Source organism: Budorcas taxicolor, chromosome 2, assembly GCF_023091745.1.
Source record: "Budorcas taxicolor isolate Tak-1 chromosome 2, Takin1.1, whole genome shotgun sequence".
Taxonomy (NCBI): domain Eukaryota; kingdom Metazoa; phylum Chordata; class Mammalia; order Artiodactyla; family Bovidae; genus Budorcas; species Budorcas taxicolor.
The window spans coordinates 177,871,766-177,899,439 of record NC_068911.1 but is presented as its reverse complement, the minus strand read 5'-3'; the positions used below and the strand labels follow the sequence as shown (position 1 = coordinate 177,899,439).

Here is a 27,674-nt window from a genome sequence, read left to right as displayed (position 1 = left end):
CTGGAACCAACCAAGTACGAGCCAGACCCACGGCCTATTGATACAAGGGAGCCTGGGCTCCACATGCTCCTCCGTCCGCTCAGCTGCACCCTGGACAGCCCCCCGCAGCCCCCGGCGCTCCCCGCACCACCGCCGCCCCCACCCCCGCCCGCAGGGTCCCGGCCCATGCCCCCGGCGCAGGCTCTGACCGAGTCAGGAGGCACATGAGCTGGCGGACCTCCTCCCGCATGGCCGCAGAGCCTCGGCGGAGGTTGTAGTCAAAGAGCTCCCGGACGAGGCCCTGGGAGACGAGGATGTGGCGCAGGGCGGGGTTGGTGGCCAGGGCCCGGAGCAGGGTGATGCAGTGCTCCGTGACGGCTGAGGCGCAGCCGTAGCACTTGGTGGAGGATGTGTGGCCACAGCCCAGCACAGATAAGGCGCGGTACTGGCTGGCCGTGAAGGTGGGCTGCACCGAGGTCCGGGAGGACTTGGTGGCCGCCTCCCTCTGCTGCAGGTCGTATTCCAACAACTCTTTTCGTGAAGCGAAAACTTTCTGAGGGGAAAAAAAAGACAGGAGAAAAAAATCCGCAATTAAACTAAGGAGGAAGAAAAAGGAAGCTAGTTAGAAACCAGCTTTGGTATGAAGAACACTTTACCAGCATTATCTAACTTAACCCTCTCAACGGCCTCAGCCTAGTAGCTCAGCTGGCAAAGAATGTGTCTGCAGCGCAGGAGACCTGGGTTCGATCCCTGGGTCGGGAAGTACCCTGGAGAAGGGAACGGCAACCCACTCCATTACTCTTGCCTGGAGAATCCCATGGACAGAGGAGCCTGGCAGGCTACAGTCTATGGGATCACAAATATGACATTCAATATGACTGTGCAACTGACTTTTTTTCAATGACCTTAGCAGTTAAGATACTTCATCCCCATTTTACAGAGGAGGAAACAGCTTAGAGAGGCTGGCTTGACCAAGGTAAGGGGCAGAGTTAGACCTCAGCCTCTCATCACAGGCATACGTCCTTAACACCCACATAACACTTTCTTTAAAGAGTAAAGTCAGGAACATAGGCACATGGAGTGAAGATGGCCTACCAGCCACTCTGGGGACAAGGACCCTGGCTGCTCTTGTCTGCAGCCAGTCTTCCACCCCATGGGGGTGAGGTCTGTAACATACTGCCCACCGATGTGACCGATCAGAAAAACTGATCTATAACAGTCTCCATGATTCTCAGCGTTCTGGTATGAACCCAGCTTTCTACCGCGCACCCGGAACTGCAGCAGGTGAGCAGCTGTGTGGCTGGCGCTTAACCGTGCGGGGAGAGCAAAGAACTGCTTTGAAAACAATGCTGATAACCCACAAGGAAATGCACTCCCGCCGCTCCCACCTCTACCTGGATGATCTTGGAGAGCTCATCAAAAGAGCTCTTGCAGTCTCCGCAGTACTCCTGCGCCAGCTGCAGGATATACCGGTTCACACTGGCCGAAGTGGAGCTGATACCCCCGGAGGTTCCCGAGTCGTCCTGCAACCCAGAGGGACGCGGTCAGCCTTCCACCGGGAGACGGCTTCGCCTGGGGCCAGTCTCTGCCTCTGACCCAGAACCCTCTCCCAACACCTCTGTCACCCGGATCACCTGTGGCTTCTCAGGAGCTGCCTCGTTCACTTTGCAGAGCAGGTTCTCCAGCTGTGGCCGATGTCCCATCAGCTGGTGATACACTCGGTCGGCTTTGTCCAGAAGCGTGTTGATGTTGGACACGGCCTAGACAGGAAGAGATGGGGAGTGCACGAAGGCTTGTCAGCACTGAAGACTTGTCAGCACTGAAGACTTGCCCTCAGTGATCCAGTCAAGTACTGTGTTTCACGCGGTATTTCTACTCACCGCAGTAATCCTGTGAAGTGGGTACTCAAAGTATATGACGTACATTCACATAAACGATGCTGACGGCGGTGACTTATGCCAGGTCACACAGTATTAAAAGCACAGGGGAACTGGAGTGTTCACCCTTCTGACTCTGGAGCTAGACGCCACCCTGCTTTGCCGGGCTGCTGCTGCTGCTGACTATTCTGGCAGCCCCCCGCCCTGCCCTCCCATCTCCAGTCCCAGCGCGTCACCTGCCCCTTGGGAGACTCTGCTTCCACTGACAACACGTCTCCAAAATTCTACCTGAAACACGTGTTCTAATCCATCTGATTTGCTGCCACTCAAAAGCTCAGCCCTGAAAACACGCTGAGCCAAGACGACTTGGCGAGAAGGAAAAGCACGCTGCCCACACCAGCTCAGCCCCCAAGCTCTGATCAGAGCCCGGCGTGGGCCTCGCACAGACGCGGCCTCACCTTCTTCCGGTCTTCCTCATTCTCGATGGGGTCCACTGCGCAGCAGGGCTTGGCGTAGAGCATGAAGTCGAAGCGAGCGTATTTACAGAAGCCACAGGCGTTGCACAGGAAGGGGTCCTTTTCGTCATAGTTGATGGACCTGAAACCCGAGCACAGGTCAGTGGGCCGCAGAGGGCAGGGGGAAGAGGGAGCGGATGCGCCACACCTGCAGGCGCCGGGGACCCTGCAGGGCTCTCGGAGGGGCAGCAGCCAACAGGCAAGGACGACTCAGGCAACCGGGCAACCAGAAAAGGGACCTGGAGCTAAACTCGGGAGCCCCAGCCCACCCACCACCCCACCACCACCCCACCACTCTCCCCGGCCCTCTCCTGTATCTGTGAACTCCACGCGCTAGAGGCCCATAATCCTCCACCGTGAGGGCACCACACGGCAGAACTGCCCACACTGAAACTCCTCCTGAGGAACACAAGGGTGCACCTGGCCTGGGGGACACCCGCTCCCCCACCTGCATTTGTGGCACTGGTAGACGTTCTCCCCACAGTTGCCGCAGACGCCGGGGTTGGCGGGGACTGAGGCACTACAGCGCGGGCACTGCAGGGTCTCCGTGGAGGCCTGGTAGTTCTCATAGAAGTCTGCGAACTCAATCATCAGGTTGGAGGCCACGATGGGCAAAGGCAGGTCGATCTTCACCTCTGTCTGCCCAGGCGTCAGCTGAACCTTCTTGGCTTTGTGCCAGCGCGCCGGCCTAGGAGGAACAGTGTCAGGCAGACAGGGAGAGGGCCTGAAAGACTCTCACAAGACCCGCAGCAATGACAGTCTGATGAGACGGAAAGAAGACTGTTCCTACGTGTTCTCCCAAGACAGTGAAATGGTTATTCTAAGGAAAAGGACTCTGACAAATAAAAGCAACTTAATTTTAAAGATACGTTTCCACTATTCTTTCTCTCTTGAAAAAAAGGGTAGAACATACAGGTGCTTTAAGACACCATATATGGTAATTTCTGAGATTCCAGAAAAACAAGGGAATGTCCATCAAGGGAAGACGTTACTCTGAAAGTAAGCCACACTGGAGCCTGGACTCCCAAGAGGCTCCATGATGCCGTAAGTTCCTATCATGGCAACTACCTTGGAAGGATAAAGCTCAGATTGCTTCAGAGAGGCAGAGGGACACACCAGGATCCGGGTCACGTGCCAAGAAGAGTCAGGAAGAGTAAAGGCAAGTGATAATTTAGAGATAATTACCTTAATAGAGTTAGAATTAGTGTTTACTGAAATTTTACTATGTATCAGGCTCTGTTCTCAGCATTCTACATATGCTAACACATTTAATCCTTAAAAGAACACCCCGAGAGTAGACTTCTCTGCTTTTTACAGATAAGGAAATAGATTCTGCAAGGGATGTGAACCACAGTTGCATTCCAGAGTGTGAGGGCTTCATCCCAGCGGCTGAGCTAACTCTGCACAACAGAAACCAAATCTACCTGCTCCAGAGGGGACTGGGTCATCCCAATGAGCAGCCTCTACCTGCAGGCCACCAGTGTGAACCATGCTTTTCAAAGGACAAAACCTGCTTTAAAAAGCAGAGCTCCCGGTGGCCGTTTGTTTCCGCGGTACATGCTAGCTTTATTCCGCCTTCAGAGTAATACTAATACTTCCATTCTGAGCACAAAGCAGCACTCACTGCAAGTCCCGGCATTGCAGTAGCCTCTACCCATATTCTCTGCCCAAAAGCAACGCCTGAGTCTTCAACAAGTGGTCTGTCTCAGCAAAAGTCGACACGAACCCAAGCTGGTGTCTTCTTTGGCCCATACACACCAGGCCTCGTTTCAGACGTCAGGACAGATAAGCTACAAAGATCAGCGTCAGCAAATGTAGACAAAAGGCACCATGCAGAAATGGAAGGACTTCATATTAGAGAACCTCCTTGAGAACTGCTGCCCGCTCCGTGAGCAAGAGAACAGTGTCTCAATCTAACAAACAACTCCCTCCCTACCTTAGAGTCTACATGGAAAGAGCCGCTCCTCCAGGGCGGCTGTGAGCAGCCTGGAACCCCCAGCACTCCACTCCCCTTCAGGCTGCGGCAGAGTCTGGGCTTCGAGGGCCCCACAGACACGATCTCACAGCCTCCGTCCGCACCCTTAAGAGCCAGCACTGCACTTTTATCCCCCAGCCACGACCAGAGTCGCAAGAGGACAGACATACTGGGCCGCCAGGAGTATGCCGCTTGGCCGGGCCCCAGCCATCGGAGCCGACACCAGGCGCCGAGCCTCGCAGGCCCGCACCTCTCCAAGACTGAAAAGCCCATACTTGTTTTTCAGCTCCACGATGGCCTGCACAGTCCGGTTGTTGTAGTAGAGGTTGATAGTGCGCACCATCTTGGTCCGTTTCAGGTCCCCGATTTTCACCGTCACTTTGCTGATGGTGTGGCTGCCAATGAGCTTCACAACCTGCTGGGTGGTGGTGTACCGCGTGTCCACTTTAATGGAAGACAGCTTGATGTACTGAAGATAAAGGTGCACACAGAACACTGTGTTAGTGCAAGGTTAGCGGCTCATCTTGTCCCCTTCACAACTCATCAGTGTAAGCCCACTCTTTGTCCATGGATGAAATTTTGATTTAAGGTAGCTGGTCAGGTAAGAATTCACACCACTCTGACCCACCACTGGGAGAGGGACACCCAAGCAGTAACATCAGTCTCTAGAAACCAGAGACCCACCGGCCCCAGAAGCTAGGACTATCCACGTTGAGAGATGTCACTTACACAAAACGGCACTTCTGGATTATTACACACCAGGCAGGGATCACTCTCCAGGTAATAGCCATCAAACTCCACCAGGCCAGACAAGGTGCTAAGGAAGAAAGCAGTCTCAGCATTAAATTTTCATTTTAGAAAGCATGGAGCTTCACAAAGAAGTCAAAAGAAAATCACAGCTCACTATTCCCCAAGGCAAGCCCCACCCCAGTGAAAACACAAGGAAATGTGAGATATATCCTTATTTCTGATCTGTTCTGAGGTCAGGGGAATCCTAAACGTTACATTAAAATTTGACTCAAGAGTCACAACTAAATTTACTAAAAATCATTAAATTGTATACTTGAAAAGGGTACATATTGTTGTGTGTAAATTATACATCAATAAAGTTTGGAGGGGAAAAAAAAAGAATAGTTGCTAACATACCAAGGAAATAATAAAAGATTTTAATCAACACTGTCTTCCAAAGGTTTTTTTTCTTTTAAATGCAGCTATTTCCTGTAAACTTGTCTTATGGGATTCAGACTTAGACCCTTGAAACTAGAGACCTTCTTAACAATCAGCGTGGAAACAGCAACTGCACTGTTGGCTGAGCCTCAAATAGAGAGAAAGCAGAACAGAACTCACTTGTAAATGTTGGAGTTGGGATGGTTGGTAAGAATATGGTTTTGAGTCCGAAGAATCTCCACAGCCTTCTGTGAATATTCTTTCAACTGAAAACAGAAGTCAACAGGGGACCAGAGTTAAAGCCCAAAGTCTTACTAGAAAAGACTTTTCTCCTCTGCTTTCCAGCTGCTACTGCCCTGGAAGTACCAGCCCTCATTCAGAATCACGCAAAGCTGAGCCTAATTCCTAATTGTTTAGAGGATTCTATCTTCTTTAGAAGTTTTCACAGTCTTAGTAGCAGCCATCTTCTTACAGCTTGGGGAGGAAGAGAAATGTTATTATATGGAGAAGCTATGAAATGATTATCTCGTTACAGAAATACTTTTGGATGTGTGATCAGGATAGCCAGAAAAACCAGAGGACCACTTTTCTCCCCAGGCAATTTTAATGAGATGCATTTCTTCCCCACTTTATCTACGTCTGCTGGCCAAGCCAAATTCAGATTGTGCTTTTTTGCTAGTGTGTATCTTCTAGATGACATACATATTGGAAGTGCTCAATATATATTTAAAAGAGATTTCACCTGTATACCCCCATGTAGGTTAGTCTTAACATTCTTAATTCAAGGGAAAAAAAGTTAAATGTGGCAAGTAAGCCTTTTTGACCATCAATTATCTGTTACCTTCTTCTCTGTCTGTGGGGTTTTCAAGGAGAAATATCCCAGGAGGTCCACAAACTGGGCAGCCTTGCGACCGTAGGCTGGGAGTTCTGGCCATATGGACCACATCAGGTCTAGCAGCAGCTCCTGCTGAGATTTGCTAGAGTTTCTGGAGATAAATGACAGTTCATTTTATCAGTAGCAAAAAACCCTAGGGGCTCCTTTATTTTAATCAACAAGGCCCAAGTACTGCCTTTGTGATGTACCTCTTCCCCCACGACTATGGATTGAGTCTGAGCGGCGCTACTGCTCTTTGGACCATCAACCCTAACAGATCCAGCACCATCCTTTCCTGTCTTCAGAAGGTGGTTTACTCCCATTTTCCAGCATCACTCAAGGGCAGAAACTGAGTATTGTTAGCTAAAGGGCCAAGTTTGGTCATTTAACAGACTTCTACACACAGTCTTCTTGGTGGGCAACAGATCACCTCTTCCTCTGACATCAGTTTAATAGCTAAGAAGCAGACAACTTTGATGAAGAAATCTGCAATCGTCAAGAGGATTCAGACTGGTGTAAATGCTGATGCGCAACCGTAGGTATGTACATGAAGACAAGACAGAATTTCGCCACCAGCCCCACGCAGCCTGATGAAAGCAAGCCCCAGGCCCTACCTGTAGATGTGCAGAGTCAGGCAGTGGGCCTGCCAGCGCACCGAGGAGGAGTTAGACTCCAAGAGGAAGCAACGCAGAAACTGGACCAAGGTCTCCTTGTCCGCAAATTTGTTCAGCTGGTTCACCAAAGCTGTGCACAGCTGGTCCTCTTGGCTGCCTGAGCTCTCACCTGCAAGATGAGAGCAGGACAGCGGGCTGAAGATAGGAAGAAGTGGTCTAGGGTCCTCAAATGGAGTGAGAGGGGATGCTGTCTCTTAAATTTTTTGCCAAAATGGTTATAATTTGAAATCAACTTCAGATTCCCTGGAGACGGGACAGGCTACCCACTCCAGTGTTCCTGGCCCTCCCTGGTGGCTCAGCTGGTACAGAATCTGCCTGCAATGCGGGAGACCTGGGTTCGATCCCTGGGTTGGGAAGATCCCCTGGAGAAGGGAAAGGCTACCCACTCCAGCATCCCGGCCTGGAGAACTCCATGGACTCCATGGGGTTGCAAAGAGTCGGACACGACTGAGAGCCTTTGACTTTTCAGTTGTTTACGAGGGAACAAACAGCGCCAAATAAAATAATGCTACCAATAAAAGCAGAGGATAAAGTGCCTATATAAACCTGGCACTGAACAAAGGTAGTCACGCTGGAGAAGGAATTTCCTTTCAAAAGTCTGCTGCCTAATACAGTCAACATTACTAACGACCTGCACAGAGGCATCTGAATAGTCAACGGGGGAGTGTGAGCCATCTGCACACCTGTCTCAGGCCTCCAAGGATCATGGAAAGCAGGGACACGGCAAAGCTTTCACCTTTCTGATGGCAACGAGTCAGCTAAAGATGACTACAGCATCCATCTGTAAAGCACCTAGCAGCTTACAAGGCACGTTTAGTAACTAACACAGCTTCATTTAATGTTGATAATCGCTCCACCCTGGGCTAGTAAAAATACTCAGTGCACCTCTGGCCTTTCCCGTTACAGACACTTGCTACGGGGAGTCACACTCTTTACGCGGTCACCTGGAACGTAACTGAAACGAGACCAAGAGCGGGCCCTGGGGGGGCACTTGGGTTTTAGGTCTCTATAGATGAGGGTGAAAACCCTTTCAGAGGAAGGGGATAAACAGTGTGCTCTCAGAGAGATGAGAACACATCGCCCTCATCACCAAGGAGGTGGTCCTCACCCTCTTTCTCCTTCTCCTTCTCCTCCTTCTTGCTCTTCTTCGTGGACGACTTGGGCTGTGCCGCGGCTTGTCCAGAGCTGGCGGCCGCGGGGGCAGAGGACGAGGAGGTGCTGGAGGAGCCTGCTGAGGTCGCCAGCGCGGCGAGCACCTTGCTGCCACACAGCGCACAGGAGAGCAGCTGCAGCAGCACAGGGGACACCCCCTCGTCCACCAGGAAGCTGACTTGCAGGAGGAAGCACAGGACGGCTGCAGGCAGGGGAGACGGGGCTCAGCTCCGTGCCACTCACGCGGGCGCAGGGTGGCTGCTCCAGACGCCAGGCTGCCCCCTCCTCCAGCTGCCTGCCCAGGGCTGCGTGGGGGCTCATCCGGAAGGGTTCACGACTGTGGAGACCCTGACGAGTCCTACAGCAACGACTCAGCAGCTGGCTTCCAGCCCCCACTTCTATGGCGACAGTGACTCTCCTCATCTGCGGACCACCCCAGATACCTACAGCAGATACTGCTGACCTTCCAGCAGATACCCACCCTGGGCCCCCACAGCACCCCCATTCTCTCTACGGACCCTTCTCAGTCTTGGATCTCCTTCTCAATCTTTGCTGGGCAGAGTGCTGCCTGTCTAGCTTGCTCATGACTCTCTCTCTAACACCCAGTCTAACGCGTGGCCTACGGGGGCCTCGATGAACAGCTCTTGAAGGAATGAATGAATGGAGAGCAACCGAATGGAGAGGCGCTGCTTACAGTCGTCCTTGATGCAGAACTTCTGCCAGTTGGCAGTGCGCTGGGCAGCAGTCTCGGCGCAGGCCTTCAGGTGCTCCATCTGCAGCAGGAACCGGGCAGGAGCAGTGACCCACACCGGCCGCCTTCAGGGTCCTCCCCCAGCTTTGGATTACAGACCCCTGTCCCGTGTGTGAGGCTGACCAGTGCCCTAGAAGACTAGGACCGAGGCCCGTACTCTCTGCTTCATTAGAGAAGCCTTTACGGAGCCTGCTTCAGTCAACGCCCCGCCACACAAAGGCCCTTTGTTTTCAGGGGTCCTTCAACCCCTGAAATAATGCAGCAGCAAAGGCAGGCTTGGACCAAAAACACTAGAATCCAGTTTAGATTTTCCTATGCAACCATGCAATTTATACCCCAAAATCAAACAGCTGATTTTAGGTGGTAATACATCATTTCCGTAGCATTCTGGGACAAAAACGAGAGATGCACAAACCATGGGTGGATCCTGCCCACAATGTGAGCAAATGCCACAGTTAGTCAACCCTCCTCATGACAGAGGAACCACTGCCCAGCAAGGGCAGGGACAGGGAGGGGAAACTGCAGACCCCGAAGCCGATTACGTGAGGTACAGCAGTCGGGTATGATGGATCGACCCTGATCTGGGGAAGCCCTGTGTGCACGGCTCCACCCTTTGACCACCTGGCCGAGCCTCTCCCTGTCCCCCCACCCCCGGCAGGGCCGTACCAGGCTGATGAGTGTGTCATACTGCAGGGCGGAGCCGGAGCTGGCCGTGACCACGCTCGCCCGGAGGAAGATGCCCTGCTCCTCCAGCAGCTTCTTGATCCCTCGCACGTGGGAGTCCAGAGTGTGCAGATCGCGGAGCTGGCGGTACTTCTCCTTCGACCCGCAGATGAAGAGCAGAAGTTTGCGGACTTGCCGGCGCACAAACGGAGTCTGCTGGACCATCAGGTACTTGAGGGGAGAAACAACAGAGTCAGGGGCTCGGGGACTGCATGCACACCGGCCAAGGCGCCCTGGACTCCAAGAAAGACACCACGAACCAAGCCACTTCCTCACAGCCGAGCTAGCTTCTGTGCTCCTTACAAGGACTAGGAGAAAGAAAAGCATTAAAAAGGGGAAAACGGCAATAACCCTACTATTCCTCATGGCAGTACTTAGGGATCTACAAGGAAGCTGCTCTCCACTCCAGTCCGCCCACAGTGAAACTATACGGAAAAAACTTTCCGAATATCTCTTTCAGGTTAAATAGAGGGGAAAAAGTTGGGTTGTTGTACCTCTAGAATCTGAACTGGTCATTTGGGGTTTGCTAACATTTTTCTTGTGGAGTTAACCTCAAGTGGGCTCTGTGGGTTATTTAGCCACGTTCTCCAGGCTCCAAACGCAGCCTGCTCTGCGGTGTGCGGTCCAGAACCAGGCTGCCTGTGCCGCTGCTCTGCAGCAGCCCCCTCTGAGGCCCTGCCGGTGGGGAGTGCAGGGTGAGGACACCGGGGGGGGCGGGAGCAGAGAAGGGGCCTGCGCCTCCCCATCCACCCGCTGTCCCAGCGGCAGCCCCGCACCCTGAGGCCTCCAGCATCTCAGCAGCCAAGCACAGGCCAAGTCCAGGCGGTCCTGTTCCTTGGCTTCCTGCAGAACTTCCGGGATCAGCCACCTCACACCCCTCCAGAGCTCCTGCGGCCCCACAGCAGCCCCCCGTCAGATCCACCAGGGCCCTCCTCTTCACTGGCAGGGACGCCGCAGCTGCTTCTCACAGTCACTACCTCTGTGTCACCTCAGTGTTCCCTTGTCATCTTCTCGGTTCTTCAGCGGCTGTTTAACCAACTCTCTATATTAAAATCTCTCAGTTCACTTAACTAGTACACTTTCTGTTTTCCAGACAAGAGTCCAAGCTATGAAATGTGGCCATCGTCACCATGTGTGGGGGATGTTAAAGGTGCAGAATCAGACACTAAAGAGGACAGCCTGCTCTGACACACAGCTCCCACGGCGTCACTGTATGGTACACTCAGAAGGAGCAAGACCTCAGTGGTGGGAGGGGCTCTGCTGGGGGAAATACCACGTGCAAGTCAGGGTGCAAGGGGGCCACAGAGGCAGCCACAGCCCATGTCCTCTCCTCGACTGGGACCCTCACTTACCTCCGAGAGAAAGTAAAACCATGAATGATCAAAAACAGGAGGTGGGATCCGCGAGTTGGTGTCGGCGATCTTTTTGATTTGGTATGGCAGCCTCAGCACCATCTCCGTCAGAAGCTGAGTATAGGCCTCAAACACATCAGCAGCATGGCCCTGGAGAGGAACATGTGTGGAAGAGCCATGACTGAGACTCTTCCGTGACCACAGCCAGGAGAAAGGCTGGTCTCCTGCTCAGTAGGAACACATCACAATGGAGACAGTAAATGGCACCCTCCAAAGCTGGAGCCGTCACTGACTAACAGTTTAGTTCACAAACCCAGGAAGACCCTGGGCTCTGGGGGCAACTCCATCACACGCAGAGCTTACAGTGGTGGCAGGCCTCACCACTCTTAGAAGCTCTAACATTGCACTCTGGCTTCTGACGCTGGACTGACTTTTCTCTGCTTACACAAAAATCGGAACTAGAACAGGAGAAAACTGAAGAGAGAGTAAAGGAGGAAGAAGTCTGACTTTCCATGAGAGATGCGTTCCATTCCCTAGAAGCAACGCTTTCCATGATCATCGTATTTCTGTAAGAAACAGTGTGTCAAGGATCACTGGGAGATTCGTGGAAGGGGGGAACCACAGCTACCCTACACACCGTGTGCTCCCCAACAGAGCCTGCCAGAGTCAGTGCGCCATGCAGTCAGTCCCCCGCTGTTTCCAGCTCTGTGTCGAACACCGGAAGTGTGAAGAGGAATAAAACAGGGCCGCGGTGTGAGCCTGGAGGGGAAGACCCCACGTGTGGTCAGGGTGCTCTGGGACCCAGGGAAAGCTCAGACTGGAGAGTGGCAAAGTGTATGCTGTGGAAGGACCCAGTGTGCGAGCTGGTCTTAAAGAGTGAAAAGTAAATGCCGCTCAGGCGTGTCCGACTCTTCGTGGCCCCGTGGACCACACAGTCCATGGGACTCTCCAGGCCAGAACACTGGAGTGGGCAGCCGCTCCCTTCTCCAGGGGATCTTCCCAACCAAGGGATCAAACTCAGGTCTCCCGCGTTGCAGGCGGACTCTTCACCAGCGGAGCCACCAGGGAAGCCCAAGAACACTGGAGTGGGCAGCCTGTCCCTTCTCCAGGGGGTCTTCCCGACCAAGGGATCAAACCCAGGTCTCCCGCGTTGCAGGCGGACTCTTCACCAGCGGAGCCATCAGGGAAGCCCAAGGACACTAGAGTGGGCAGCCGCTCCCTTCCCCAGGGGGTCTCCCCCAGAGGGTCTGGGGCATTGAAGCGACATCTCTTGCATGGCAGGCAGACTCTTTACCGCTTGAGCCACCAGGGAAGCCCCTGGAACTGACGGGGGACAGAAGGAACGCAGGAGGAAAGGAGAGAACTTCAGAAGGGCATACACCCTGGGGGAGGCACAGAGGTCAGCAGCGCTGCGTGCGGGACTGCTGTAGATGATAGAGCCAAGCAGAGAGCTGGATCCACCAAGAACTGTTTGGCCAAAGAGCTATGGAAAACCACCAAAGGGTTACACAGAAAGAGAAGGACACGCTCAGGTTCACGTTTTCTGTTGTTTTACTTCCATATTCTGTAAAGTGGTTCTGAGCATGCAGTGAGCAGCACACCCAGCCCAGGCCACCCTGCTCTGCTACGTGGATTTCAGTGGGACAGAAATGGGGATGGTGATTAACATCTCCCGAACTCTGGGATGTGCCGGGCACGGTGCTTTCCAAACACCTGAGGCTCCCAACAGCTCTATAAAGCAGATACTGTGTGTGTGCTCATCTTCCGGAAGTACAAACTGAGGCTTACTAAACGTTAGACAGGACCTCTGGAAGCCTCACGGCCTAAGTGGGAACGCGTATTCCCAGGGATGTACTCCCAGACTCGCCCAACCAGAGAAAGCCCACCTTCTAAACCAGGGTGCTGATGGCCCTCTGGTGACAGCAGGGGTAGTAAGGGGCACCCTTGGCTCCTTCGGCGCTGCTCCGGGGGGTGACGACGCGAAGCCCGGGGAGGGAGAGGAGAGGCTCCCTGCCCGGGGAAGGCCCTCACCTTCACATACTGGCGGAGGAAGAACGGGCTCATGTCAGGCGGCGACGACGTGGTGTGTGGTTTCAGCAACTGGCTGGCGGCCACGGGCTCCTCGTCGCTCTGCTGGCTCTTCCAGTGCTCCAGCAGGGACTTGAGCGCGTGCAGGCAGTAGTCCACAGCCCCGGAGCTCAGCAGGGCGGCGGCTGTGGCGCTCGAGATGAGGGAAGACGACTGCGGGAAAGCGGGGAGAAGGTGAGCGCGGCTGGCAGCCCGGAGTGCAGTCCAGCTGAGCCCGCGAGCAGGAAACGCACTCACGGCAGCCTGAGAACCAGCTGTCATGAGTGTGAGTCCATCTCTTAATTTAAAAGTCTCCCAACGAGATCAAACGTTTCCCCAACTCTTCCGCACAACAGCATGGTAAGAGAAAATAAAGACACACCAGTTCCCAAATCTAATCTCTCAACACATATGTGCCAAAGGCCAAGGAGGCAAGAATTAGATAACCCTTCCACCTGGAGGAGAGAGGTTTTCTCTTTCTCCTTGGGCATCTAGAAAAGAAGCCTATTTATTTTAAGAAGAGAGGAAAACTTTCCACTATAGGCATTTCTCTGCAACCCCACCCTCCCAGTAGGGGCTCTTCCCACAGAACTACCTTCCAAAGGAGATGGGGTGAGTGATCACACAAATAAAAAGGCAGGGGAAAAGCTACTGTAAATAAAACCATTAGGAGAGCCTTGCAAATCCCAGCAGCCCCCACAGCTCATAAGCTCATTAAGATTGGATGCAGTTCAGCTTCCATCTCTACCTTCTCTGCTTTGTGTTAATCTCCTTTCCAGCACGCACGCACCGCTTTCTCTCTGCTTTATTACCATACCTTATAGCAACATACAGCAGGGGAATCCTCTTAGCCACTCTGCAGCTTGCAGAACAGTCTCCTGCTTTTCAATAATGGAACTTCCAAACCCTTTAACCCCCTCCAATGGCGGGATTGTTGGAAAAGATCAGAGCTTGGAAGGGATTCTGAAAAAGGTGGAAGCCTTGCTCCTGAAGAGGTGACAGCTTAGACTCTTACTCCTCCCGAGCGCCAACAGCCTTACTCGGTGAGAGAGGTCTGTCGCCTCTGCCCGCCACCCTGGCGCCAAACACACAACCCCCTTTGCTTCCCCACAGCCGTCAGCCCGGGTCAACACACCTCGCAGACGGAAGCCTTGGATCCGGACTTGGTCCTGGACATGAAGACGCTCAGCAGCCGCATCAGCACCAGGTGCACCTCGTTCAGGGCGCTGCGCTCACTCTTCCTGGAGACGTCCTGCAGCAGGGAGCCAGGGGGCCACGCTGGCGTTGACCCCGAGGCATCCTCGCCACGAGACCCCCTCGCTCCTATCAACGCTGAATGGTTCTCACATGGAATCACAAACCAAACAAGCTCCAATGCACCTGCGGTCTATGCACCTGGACACTCTAGAGCCTGACACACCTAGGAGCTGCTGCTGCTAAGTCGCTTCAGTCGTGTGCGACTCTGTGCGACCCCACAGACGCCAGCCCACCAGACTCCCCCATCCCTGCGATTCTCCAGGCAAGAACACTGGAGTGGGTTGCCATTTCCTTCTCCGATGCATGGAAGTGAAAAGTGAAAGTGAAGTTGCTCAGTCGTGTCCGACTCTTCGCGACCCCATGGACTGCAGCCCACCAGGCTCCTCCACCCATGGGACTTTCCAGGCAAGAGCACTGGGGTGCCACTGCCTGAGGCCAAGATACAGACAACCCATTTATCATTTTCACTGCGTGGAGCTACAGAAGGGCCACAAGGGCAGTGACCTGGTCTTGCTCTCATTTATAGCCAGATCCACAGAGGTATGCCTGGGCCGAAGTACACACGGAAAACATTTCTAATGGGTCTGCCTCGGTGGAGAGCCACCCCCTGTGACTCAGGGAAGTCTCTCTGAGAGAGGAAGGAAAAAAACTGATCTCAGTTACTGCTCCTCACACAATGACGCTCAAATGTCACCTTCTTGTCCATGCCCAGCTCGGCTATCAGCTGGGAGAGCAGGTTGTCCAGGGCCCCCTTGTCCTTCTCGTCTTCCCCATCCAGATCTGTAGTGAGCATCAGAATGACCTGCGGGTCAACAGAGAGGCAAAACGTGAAAGCCAATTCCCTAAAGAGCAACAACTCTAAACACCAAGTGTTTCACATGAAATCCCAATCCTCCTGCCTGCCCCGTCAACTGGAACTACAGCCCATAGAAAGGTTCAAAATCCTAAGGATACCAAGGTGGAGGGTCCAGAGTCAGAGAAATCAAATGATGGTACATGCTACCCTCGGCCACGCCGAAAACGTTCTGCAAGAAGTCCGCACAACTAACTGACTAACCAGCATTACATCCAAGTGGCTTAAGACACAGCACTGCGCTGCGCTAAAGAGCAACCCTGCCTCAGAGGGAGGCAGCTCGCAGGCCCCGCTCTACCGCTAGCACTAAGAAAGAGGCGCTGCCTCAGAGGAAGGCAGCTCGCAGGCCCCGCTCTACCGCTAGCACTCAGAAAGAGGCGCTGCCTCAGAGGAAGGCAGCCGGCGGGCCCCGCTCTACCGCTAGCACTAAGAAAGAGGCGCTGCCTCAGAGGAAGGCAGCCGGCGGGCCCCGCTCTACCGCTAGCACTAAGAAAGAGGCGCTGCCTCAGAGGAAGGCAGCGAGCGGGCCCCGCTCTACCGCTCAGGGGTGCCCGGGGGCGCAGCTAAGAAAGCGGCGCTGAACAGACACTCAGGCTCTCTGGGGCAGGCCTTCGCTCCTGGCTCTGTCAGTAACGAGCTGGGTGGCTGCAGGCATTATTTTTAACTCTCTGATCCTTGCTCTGTCAGGAACTAGCTGGGTGGCTGCAGGCATTATTTTTAACTCTCTGATCCTTGCTCTGTCAGTAACGAGCTGGGTGGCTGCAGGCATTATTTTTAACTCTCTGATCCTTGCTCTGTCAGTAACGAGCTGGGTGGCTGCAGGCATTATTTTTAACTCTCTGATCCTTGCTCTGTCAGTAACGAGCTGGGGGGCTGCAGGCATTATTTTTAACTCTCTGATCCTTGCTCTGTCAGTAACGAGCTGGGGGGCTGCAGGCATTATTTTTAACTCTCTGATCCTTGCTCTGTCAGGAACTAGCTGGGTGGCTGCAGGCATTATTTTTAACTCTCTGATCCTTGCTCTGTCAGGAACTAGCTGGGTGGCTGCAGGCATTATTTTTAACTCTCTGATCCTTGCTCTGTCAGTAACGAGCTGGGTGGCTGCAGGCATTATTTTTAACTCTCTGATCCTTGCTCTGTCAGTAACTAGCTGGGTGGCTGCAGGCATTATTTTTAACTCTCTGATCCTTGGTCTGCTCATTTATAAAATGAAGGACTGTGACCTGCAATTCAAAATTATATTCCATTATTCTATGACCTAATACCACACAAAGTCTCTCAGAGGCTCGCCGGGAGAAGTGTGAGCCTGCCGAAGGATGCCCACCTGTGACATGACAGACCTGGGTGAATGTGGGGTACCTGCATGTACGGGATGGCCCGGACACCTCCGACACTTCGTAACTGGGGCAGAGTTTGCAGCAGTCTCTCCAACAGCATCAGACGGACCATGTGCAACCTAAAAGACCAGGGAAGATACACAAAACATGAGCTAATACACAAACGCTAGCCAGCTGAATATAGTTCTTTCTTCCTGCCAGCAAGGTAAACAAAGAACCGACTTAGGAACAATCCTAGCATTTAAGACAAGCCTTTGGAATACTATTAACAGCAACTCAGAAAGAAAAATCTCACTTTGCTAGAGTGGAGCCAAACTGTTTCCAGATACAACTGATGGCACTGAAAACTTACTTACAGGAAAGCTAAAAACTATTGCTCAAGCAATCAGGTCCTTGCTGTTCTCACTACTCAAGCCTTCAATAGTAGGCTTTATGGCTGTTTTCACGCGTGGCTATTCTGCCTCCAGGCATTATTTCCTGGAACCCTCCCATCTATACGTCTCATGTCAGTCAGCTGCACAGCGACCCAGCCCTTTCCTCTTGCTTCCCAAGTCATTAGGAAGGCTAGTCACTGCTCTGCCCTCTCACAGCGTAGCCATCCTTTTTCCTAGTGTAAAATTCAAACTCAACATCAATACAAGAAACATGAGCCCTTCCACATACACAGCAGGCCACTACCTTGCCTTCTTCATCTGCCGATACACACCTGGGCTTCTGTAGTAAATGTGTGTGTCTGCGCCTCCAGTGAATACGCCAATCCAAGAGGACCGATATGGGGCTGTCCTGGTGGTCCAGTTGCTAAGAATTCACCTTGTACTGCGGGCCACAGCAGCGTGGTCCCTCGTCTGGAAAGACCCCATATGCTGCGTGGCAACTAAGCCCGAGCGCTCCAACCATTGAGCCCACAGGCCCTAAGGCCTGTGCTTGGCAACAAGAGAAGCCAACCCCCAATGAGAAGCCAGCACACCTGTGTGGCAACTAAGCCCGAGCGCTCCAACCACCGAGCTCACGAGGCCCGTGCTTGGCAACAAGAGAAGCCACCCCCCAGTGAGAAGCCTGCACGCCACAACTGGAGCGCAGCCCCACTGGCCACGACCAGAGAGGGTTCATGCACAGCAGCGAAGACCCAGCTCAGCCGGAAACAGACAGATCCTTAAAAAGAGGGAAGAGGACCACCACGAAAATTAATCAGGGGGTTGTGAACAAGTTGGGTGGCAGCCTCACCTAACACAACCTTACACAGATCAACAGTGCATTTGCTGAATCAATTAATGGATTTACTCTCATAATTAATAAACCATTTTGCTTCATTTTACTTTACGGGCTGTGTGTAAGAAGCCACGTGCCTACATTCTTTTTTTAAGTGTGATTATCATGTATTACATTTCCTAACAGGTATCCAGAATATTTTCAAAATAATAAAAGCCTGAATAAAAATAGAGTCTTGAATTATAAATGGCAATCATCCTAAAAAGAACTTGAAAGAATGAGCTAAACGACCTTCAGAATACAGTGAGACACAAAAGCCCGTGCATGCATCTTTGAATAATTCGACCAGCTCAGAGGGGACGACAAACGAGTAAAAACTGCTGAGGAACCAATGAGGTACCAGTGACAAAAGATGGGATGGCAGCAACAGCTCAACATTTTTAGGATGAAGCATACGAGTTTTGAGACAGGTTAAAATCCTCAGGCTTGGAAAGTGTGCGTGTAAATATACACACAAAGGGAAAAGGCAACGTAAGGAGCAGAGCCTCGACCTGGACCAGGATCATGCCAGACTCCTGACTGCTCAAACTCTTAGGATAGAGTGTCTTCAAGGGAAAATACACACTAACCAAAAACTACAATTTCCTCCTCGCAGCTTAAAGTAGAAGCAGTTCAGCTTTTACATTATTTTAAAAGGTCACTTAACAATTCCTTAATTAACTTATTCCTGAAAAGTAACGTTAATTTAAAACAACTTTAGCAAATTCCATTAGCAATATGGAGAGGTTACCTGAATTGACCTTCTAGCTAGAAGTAACTGAAAACAGTAAAAATATGTAACATCATTTTAGAAGTGATGAGTCTCAAGAAATTTCAAATGATCACAATTACACAGTACATTCCCCAGCCACAGTAAATTAAACTATACATCAATAACCAAAAAATAATTAGAAAATCCTCAAATGTTTGGAAATTCAGCAACATATTTCTAAATACCCCATGGATCAAAACTATAATCACAAAAGAATTTCGAAACCATCTTGAACTGAATACCAATGAAAATACAACATATCAAAATATGTGGGCTCCTGTCAAAATAATATTTAAAGGGAATTTTAGAAAGAAGTATATAACTTCCAATAAATATAGAAAAATAAAGGTTAAAAATGGATGATTTAACCATCTTAAAAATCTAAAAAAAAAAAAAAAGGAAAATTAACCCACCACCAAAAATAAGATAATAAAATGAAAAAGCTAGTAAGAGAAAAAGGAAACAATAAAGAGTATAAATGAAACAGAAAGCAAGTATACAAAAAGGACAATCTAAGCCAAAAACCTAAGAAAAACTGGTTCTTTATAAAGTTGGTAATTTCTAGCAAGACTGACTTTTGGGGGAAAAAAATGTTACCAATGCTAAAATGGAAAAAAGGGGTATCATCACAATTCCTAAAGGCATTAAAAGGATGATAAAATATATTATGAACAATTTCATGACAATAAAACAAACAAATGCCTTGAAATGCACAACATACAAAGACTGACACGTGAAGGAAGAAAAACACTTCCGTGTCATTTAAAGGGTGAGTCTGCAGGTAAGCCTTCCCTTAAAGGAAGTCTAGATCCAGACGATCCCACAGGTCAATTTTTCTACAGAGGAAATAAAACCAATCTTATACAGCCTTTTGTAGAGAACAGAGAACAGGAAACACATCCTCACTCACTTTACGAGGCCAGAACAACATGAATATCGACACCTGACAAAAATGTTCCAAAGAAGAAAAAGTACAGGCCTAAATAAAACATTGGCAACTCAAATCCAGTGATACAAAGGATAAGACACCATGAGTAGGTGTCCCCAGAAAGTTGGTTTAATAGTGGAAAATATCAGTTACTGTAATTTACAACCTTAAAAAGAATAAAGGAGAAAAGACATATAATCAACTAAGTGGAAAAAAGCAACTGGAAGGCTCCAAAAACCAATTCGAGATAAACCTGTTGCTCTTCAGTCAACTAAGCTGTATCTGACCCTCTGTGACCCCAAGGACTACAACACGCCAGGCTTCCCTGTCCTTCACTATCTCCAAGGTAAAATATCTCCCAGCAAACTAGAAACAAAATTGGATGGAGAATATCATAGAAAACCCTCCAGTTAACATCATACTTAACAGTAAAACGGTAAACCTTTTCTCCTGTGTCTGGGAATGAGATAAGGTTTTCCACATTACCACTTCTGTCCGACCCAAAACAATAAAGCAAGAAAAGGCAATTAAAGGTATAAAGACTGGAGAGAAAAAAGTTAAATATCATTATTTACAGAAGACAGGATTATTCATGCAGAATTTATGATAAGAATTAATCTAATAACCAAACTCATAATTAGGATTAGTCTAATTATCAAAATCTATAATTAGAATTTAAGTGAATTTAGAAAGATCACTGAATACAAAATTAAAATAAAAGCAATAAAGATGTTACCAGCAATGAAGAAATTATTAGGTCGGGGGTGAATGAAGACAAAAATCCAGAAGGGTAAGCAGAGCCCTGACACTGATTTTAGGACATCTGAAAAGTTGAGGCCATGATGCTCTGAAAGCAGTTTGGGCACCAGGCTGCTAGGACCTTACAAGGCATCTGGAATAGGGAGAGGACAGCCAGAGTCTGCCCCACGTGGGGAGGGCCCTCCATGAGAACCTCAGGAAAAATCCACAGAAGAAACCTGAGTCTGAAAGTGACAGAAATAGACCACTTCTCCCAGGAGCCTGTGAGAAAAATCAGCTGCCTCAAATCTTGACACTGACATAAAAGTAGAGAAAAAAGCATCAGCTGCTGAAATACGGTCCCGTTTATTTTTTCCTTTTAGTTAATACTTTTTGTGTCCTATTTATGAAATCTTTGCCAGCCATCAGTTATGAAGACATTTTCTTCTGAAACCAATAAGTTTTCTGTGGTGACCTAGATGGATGAGATTTGGGGAGAGGGTTCAAGAGGGAGGAGATGTATGGGTGTAACAGACTCATTTCATTGCACAGCAGAAACTAACACAGCATTGTAAAGCAGCTATACCACAAGAAAAACAAACAATAAGTGAAAAAATAAAACCAGGGAAGCGTTATCTTTTGCAGTTAAATCCATAGTGCAACTGATTTTTGCTTATGATCAGGTCATAAAACGAAAAAAAGACTCATTTTATTCCAGATTAATGTCCAGCCAGGCCACTGCCACTAACTGAAAGACCACCCTCTCCTCCACGGCACAGAAGAGCCACCTGCGTCCTGAGTCAGGTAACTGTGTACGTGTAAGTTCGTTTCCAAACTCTAGTCTGTTTCACTAATCTATTTTGTCTATCCTTGAACCAAAATCCCGCTCTTACTGAACGCAGCTTTACAATAGGCTATTTCAAATCCTGAAAGAGGATGCTGTGAAAGTGCTGCACTCAATATGCCAGCAAGTTTGGAAAACTCAGCAGTGGCCACAGGACTGGAAAAGGTCAGTTTTCATTCCAATTCCAAAGAAAGACAATGCCAAAAAATACTCAAACTACCACACAACTGCACTCATCTGCATGCTAGTAAAGTAATGCTCAAAATGCTCCAAGCCAGGCTTCAGCAATACGTGAACCGTGAACTTCCAGATGTTCAAGCTGGTTTTAGAAAAGGCAGAGGAACCAGAGTTCAAATTGCCAACATCCGCTGGATCCTGGAAAAAGCAAGAGAGTTCCAGAAAAACATCAATTTCTGCTTTATTGACTATGCCAAAGCCTCTGACTGTGTGGATCACAAGAAACTGTGGAAGATTCTGAGAGAGATGGGAATACCAGACCACCTGACCTGCCTCTTCAGAAACCTATATACAGGTCAGAAAGCAACAGTTAGAACTGGACATGGAACAACAAACTGGTTCCAAATAGGAAAAGGAGTATGTCAAGGCTATATATTGTCACCCTGCTTATTTAACTTATATGCAGAGTACTTCATGAGAAACGCTGGGCTGGAAGAAGCCACAAGCTGAAATCAAGATTGCCGGGAGAAATATCAATAACCTCAGATATGCAGATGACACCACCCTTATGGCAGAAAGTGAAAAGGAACTAAAAAGCCTCTTGATGAGAGTGAAAGAGGAGAGTGAAAAAGTTGGCTTAAAGCTCAACATTCAGAAAACGAAGATCATGGCATCTGGGCCCATCACTCCATGGGAAATAGATGGGGAAACAGTGGAAACAGTGTCAGACTTTATTTTTGGGGGGCTCCAAAATCACTGCAGATGGTGACTGCAGCCATGAAATTAAAAGACAGTTACTCCTTGGAAGGAAAGTTATGACCAACCTAGACAGCATGTTGAAAAGCAGAGACATTACTTTGCCGACTAAGGTCCGCCTAGTTAAGGCTATGGTTTTTCCTGTGGTCATGTATGGATGTGAGATTTGGACTATGAAGAAGGCTGAGCGCTGAAGAATTGATGCTTTTGACCTGTGGTGTTGGAGAAGACTCTTGAGAGTCCCTTGGACTGCAAGGAGATCTAACCAGTCCATTCTGAAGGAGATCAGCCCTGGGATTTCTTTGGAAGGAATGATGCTGAAGCTGAAACTCCAGTACTTTGGCCACCTCATGCGAAGAGTTGACTCGTTGGAAAAGACTCTGATGCTGGGAGGGACTGGGGGCAGGAGGAGAAGGGGACGACAGAGGATGAGATGGCTGGATGGCATCACGGACTCGATGGACGTGAGTCTGAGTGAACTCCGGGAGTTGGTGATGGACAGGGAGGCCTGGCGTGCTGCGATTCATGGGGTCGCAAAGAGTCAGACACGACTGAGTGACTGAACTGAATGGTTGTGCAGTCCTCACAACCCTGTGGGTTTTCTGATACTGCCTTGGTTGACCTTAGTCTTTTACTTTTTCAAATAAACTTTAGAATCAGCTTGTCGATTCTTACACATACAATAAAGCCAGCTGAGATTTTTGACTGGGATTATACTGAACATGTATCAATTTAGAGACAACTGTTATCTTTATACAATGAATCTTTCTATCCATAAATATAGTATATCCGCTCATTTATTTTCTCTCAACTAGTTTTCACAGTCTTCAATGCAGATGTCTTATATATTTCTACAAGAAGATACAGCTCTAGTTAACTGTAGTTTCGGGTTAAATATGCATATTGAAATGATTAGCACGACTATTACAAGGCTGAAACTCAGCGGACAACTTCCAGACTTGCAGAGGTGGGGAGGTGGGGCTGGAGAGCAAACAAACCGGAAGAGGGCTACAAAGACCGCAGAGAGACACAGAAACAAGCGCAAAACAAACGCAAATCGATCAGTGACTAACAGTAGTTAGAAGCAAACTTCCCAGTTCAAAAGTTAAGCAACGATAAAAAGCAACAATAGACTAGATTTAAAATATTTCAAGGAAACGAACTTCAAAGAACCAAAAATCACAAAGATTACACTACCTGAACACACGTAATTAACCTAGAAATCACATTAAGAGGAAAACCAAAGATTAAATAGAAAATGCCTTTTAGGTGAAGCAGTTAAAAAACAAATCCCAGAAAAACAAACAATCCAATCAAAAAGTGGGCAAAAGACCTAAACAGACACTTCTTCAAAGAATACACATGGCTAATAAACACATGGAAAGATGCTCAACATCACTCATTATCAGAGAAATGCAAATCAAAACCACAATGAGGTATCACCTCACACCAGTCAGAACGGCCCTCATCAAAAAAACCTACAAACAGTAAATGCTGGAGAGGATGTGGAGAAAAGGGAACTCTCCCGAACTGCTGGTCGGAATGTAAACCGACACAGCCACTGTGGAAGACAGTATAGAGACTCCTTAAAAAAGCAGGAATCCTACCACCATACAACACAGTAACCCCACTATGAGGCATACACCCTGCGAAAACCCTAACTGAAAAAGACACACGCATCCCAGTGTGTGCAGCACGGTTTACAGCAGCTAGGACTCGGACGCAACCTGGACGCCCACTGGCAGATGAACAGATGAAGCAGCTGTGGTACGGATACACAGTGGAGTATTACTCAGCCATAAAAATGAACGCAACTGAGTCAGCTTTAACGAGGTGGATGAACCTAGAGCCTCATACAGGGTGAAGTAAGTCAAAAAGACAAACATCATCTATTAACACATATATATGGAATCCAGAAAGACAGTACTGATGAACCCATGTGCGGGGCAGCAATGGAGACGCAGACAGAGGAGAGACTTGTGGATGTGGGGGTGGGGGTGGGGGTGGGGGTGGGGGAGAGGGTGGGGCGGATGGAGAGTAACTTGGAGACATGCACACCACCATATGGCAAACAGCCAGCCGGCGGGAATCTGCTGTGTGATTCAGGGAGCTCACACTGGGGCTCTACAACAGCCTCGAGGGCTGAGACGGGGTTAACCCCAGTTAACTGCCAGAGGTCATCGTCCCCACAGGGGTGCTGCTGGAGTTAAATGGAAGCGCAGGGTACGGGGAGGAGAGATGCTCTTTGACGCCCTCTCAAAACGTCTCCAACACCTGGCTGCTTCAGTTACCTCTTTTCCTGATGGAAATCATTCAGTTCAAAATACTGATTCCTGCACTAATGTGGTAACTATGGGCCGCAAGGAAAGTTAACAAACATTCTATCACAAGTGTGTGTGCGCTCAGTTGTATCCAACTCTTTGCAAATCCATGGACTGCAGCCAGCCGGGCTCCCCTGTCTGTCCCTGCAGTTCTCCGGACAAGACAAGTGGGGCCGGTCGCCACGTCCTCCTCCGGGAGATCTTCCTCACCCAGAGGCCACACCGTATCTTCTGCGTCTCCTGCACTGGCAGGCGGATTCCTTACCACTAGTGCCACCTGGGTGTATTCTTGGGGTTTTTCCCTTCCTTCTCTTCTATTTCTCTAATCTCCTCTTGGTGAATACATTCACTCCACCAATCCAGTACCAAATACCACCAAAATTTTCTAAAGCGGCTGGATTAGGGATACTATGGATTACTTTCAAATTGCCAAATGCTTCACCAAGGAGTTACTGCTAGTATTACTTCACACCTGTCACTGTTGAGCCTAGAACAGTGCCATTTATAAGGAGAATGCTACAAGATGAGTCTGTGGTTAATGATGAAAGAAGAAAGATTTGAGTAAGGAGGACACATGGTTTTATGACAATCACTGTAAAGGATACAGGCACGCCTTATGAGAAAAACCACGTTATACTTTCTTTGCAACTGACTTGATACAATTGCTGTCAGGACCAGGAGACAGACCTAGAATGCTTCTTACCATTTTTAAACTGTTTCTGAGTCCATAACCTTTACATTTCAAAAGAAAGACACTACTGTCAGCTCTCCACCTCCAGCAACTGAGGCATCATCCTAACCCGCAAACACGCCCCACCCCCCCCCGCCCCCGGGAAAGTCCCCTGCATGCCGGTGGCCCGGCCCTGACCTGTTGCTAGCGTGGACGTCTGCTTCCCCTTCCCCTTCCCCTTCGCCCTCAGAGCCGTCTCCTTCCTGGTGCCCGGTGGTGGTGCTGATGGCGCCAGTGCTTGAACTGACGCTTCCTGGTCCAGCTGGATGCCCCTCTGCTGTGGCATCACCATAGGCACTGCTCCGGCCAGACACTAGAGGGAAATGGTTTAAAAACAGCTAATCAACTCGCAGAGCCTGGTGAGATCCAACGCATTCCAAAGCTATCTGACTGGTAGCTTAGAAAAATGTTTTCTTTTATGTGAAGCTCAATAAGGACTGAATTCACGAGTTCGGCCCCGTGACATCTGATGACTAAAATGACTTTCTGGGTACCCAAAGGTTGTAAGATCCACCCGTAAGACTACGCTTAATCTCAGCCGCTGATATATTTCCACCTCATATTCCAGAGGAAGCATATACTGATCTGGGACTCTAGAAAGCTATCAGCTACTCGGTATCTCTTTCACAAAAACAAGTTCAGATCCAATTTTTAAGCAAAGACTGATTTTTTAAGATCAAACCAAAATGGCTGTCATGCTTCCTCATTTTAGAGCCCCGCCCCCACCAGCCAGCACAGATGGCCCTGCTCTATCACTACACCAGACTGTGAGCAGCAGGACTGCCCCAAATCTCTCCCCACAACGAGAGAAGCAAAAACCACAGCATGACCGATTTGAATCATACCACAGCTGTCTCAAATGAACCATGATTTGAAATTACGTACAACATTTCTCTCTTCCACTAACATTATTAAACTTCCCTCTGCTGAAACCAACCCCAGGACCCAGGCAGGAATCACTACTTTGTCCCCACCCTCTGCCCAAGGAGGTCAGGACCTCCAGCCACATTACCACTGTGCTCGCCAGCCACTGAGTCCACGGCACTGCCCCCGCTCTCCGAGCCCACACTGCCCCCGTGGTCAGCAGGGGAGGTCCGCAGGGTGGAGCCGTCCGTCGCGGCCGTGCTGCCCTCGTCGTCCGAGGCTGGAGCTGAGAGAGTAACGAGAGCTGTTACAGGGAAAACCCCTTCTCAGGGCGAAGGCAGCAAACCACACAGCGTGGTGGACACAATGCAGTTTAGACATCCTGTCGTCCAAGGAAAAGGGAAAGATCCGCTTTGCTGGTTAATCACTGACAGGAACAGACACTCCACACGGTGCATTGCACACAGTACTTAGACAGAAGTGGAAACCCAGTTCACCGGGCATTTCCTTCGCTGTTACGTCACAGTGCAAGTGAAACAGTGCAGAGACTCAAGAATCCGTGACACGGGCAGTTTTCTAGCTGAAATGCTTCACGGTCACCACAGTCTAGGTGTGACTGACACCTGCTGAGACCAGAGACTAGCCAGCACCATCCAAAAGGATAGATTCTGAATTTTCAGGCGATTTGTTTCGTAATCAATTTATGCTAATGCTAGGAAATCACTTATCATGAGCTCTTGAATCAACCCTGGTTGTTGTTTTTTTTTAATCAGATGGTCCAGAGGGGAGCTCACTGGGAAATTTCAAACTTCCTCATCAGATGCTAATAATGAAGCAAGGAAATTCCCCAGAGACAGCCACAGCATCCAGGATCAGGGCGGAGCTGAGACAGGAGGAAAATGCTGGATGAGATACACAGGAGAGGGAAGCCAAGACAGCCACAGAGCACAGCACAAACACAACCGCGCCCCACAGCAGCGGCCGCCAAGCCTGAGCCGGCAGCAGCTCGGGAGGCCTAGGGGGAGTGACGAGCCATGGCAGCAGGCGAGGGGACAGCCAGTCTCTCCCTTTCTCAACTACGGAGGGAAGACGCCAAAGCCAGAAAGGAAAGCAAACAAGCGCACACAGGGACGCGCCAGTCTGAAGATTCTCAATCAACCCTTCGATCACTCAGGCTGACTTTCCAGGAGACTGTTCAGATGCTCCATCCTCCTCTATTCGGTCCAACTCTCCACTCAGGATGCTGGGGTTTTTTTTAATCAAATTAGGGAAGACATTGAAAGCAAACACAAAATGAAGTCTGAAGATTTCCTATGCGTTTGAATTGTGCATAGAAACCCTACCCCCCAAGCTCAGATCCCTGGTGGTGACCCACGCTGACCTGAAGCGTTCACTCCGCTTCTTGCAGCAGATCAAGAGAAAGAAGTTAAAAGGTATGCGCTCTGCTTCTTGTCTCCCTTTCAATCTTGTCTAAGATGTTAGAACTCTGGTGAAGAAGCCTGAAAGCTGTGATTTCAGCCCTGAAGCTGCTTAACCTGCAAGCTGCTCTCTTGGCCTTTCTGGGGGAATCAGCTGAAGCCAGGCAGCATGCAAAGTGGAGGGAAGCGGAGCCATAACGTCTCTGCCGAGCTGCAGCGCTGGGCCTTCCGCGCCCGCATTTCTAAAGCCAAGGCAGAAGCAGGAAGTCCAGAATGGCCTGTCAAAGCAGCTGCCCGTGACACTCTCACAGCACTGGAGGCGAGG

At 49.8% G+C, this 27,674-nt stretch overlaps 1 protein-coding gene across 4 annotated transcripts in view; it reads right to left on the bottom strand.

The window, feature by feature from the left end:
• UBR4 (ubiquitin protein ligase E3 component n-recognin 4) overlaps window positions 1-27,674 on the bottom strand; it is a 132,319-nt gene that overhangs the window by 38,042 nt on the left and 66,603 nt on the right. For all 4 annotated transcript variants that reach the window (XM_052661867.1, XM_052661884.1, XM_052661876.1 and 1 more), the window contains 20 exons: window positions 26,080-26,217; window positions 25,206-25,380; window positions 16,576-16,672; window positions 15,058-15,165; window positions 14,242-14,358; window positions 13,071-13,280; window positions 11,040-11,189; window positions 9,631-9,858; window positions 8,908-8,986; window positions 8,170-8,415; window positions 7,002-7,170; window positions 6,355-6,499; window positions 5,694-5,779; window positions 5,076-5,163; window positions 4,622-4,815; window positions 2,820-3,059; window positions 2,315-2,453; window positions 1,614-1,739; window positions 1,374-1,502; window positions 189-532 (listed from right to left, as the gene is read on the bottom strand). In XM_052661867.1, the coding sequence (XP_052517827.1) occupies window positions 189-532; window positions 1,374-1,502; window positions 1,614-1,739; window positions 2,315-2,453; window positions 2,820-3,059; window positions 4,622-4,815; window positions 5,076-5,163; window positions 5,694-5,779; window positions 6,355-6,499; window positions 7,002-7,170; window positions 8,170-8,415; window positions 8,908-8,986; window positions 9,631-9,858; window positions 11,040-11,189; window positions 13,071-13,280; window positions 14,242-14,358; window positions 15,058-15,165; window positions 16,576-16,672; window positions 25,206-25,380; window positions 26,080-26,217 (3,208 nt within the window). The remainder of the gene's footprint in view (window positions 1-188; window positions 533-1,373; window positions 1,503-1,613; window positions 1,740-2,314; window positions 2,454-2,819; window positions 3,060-4,621; window positions 4,816-5,075; window positions 5,164-5,693; window positions 5,780-6,354; window positions 6,500-7,001; window positions 7,171-8,169; window positions 8,416-8,907; window positions 8,987-9,630; window positions 9,859-11,039; window positions 11,190-13,070; window positions 13,281-14,241; window positions 14,359-15,057; window positions 15,166-16,575; window positions 16,673-25,205; window positions 25,381-26,079; window positions 26,218-27,674) is intronic.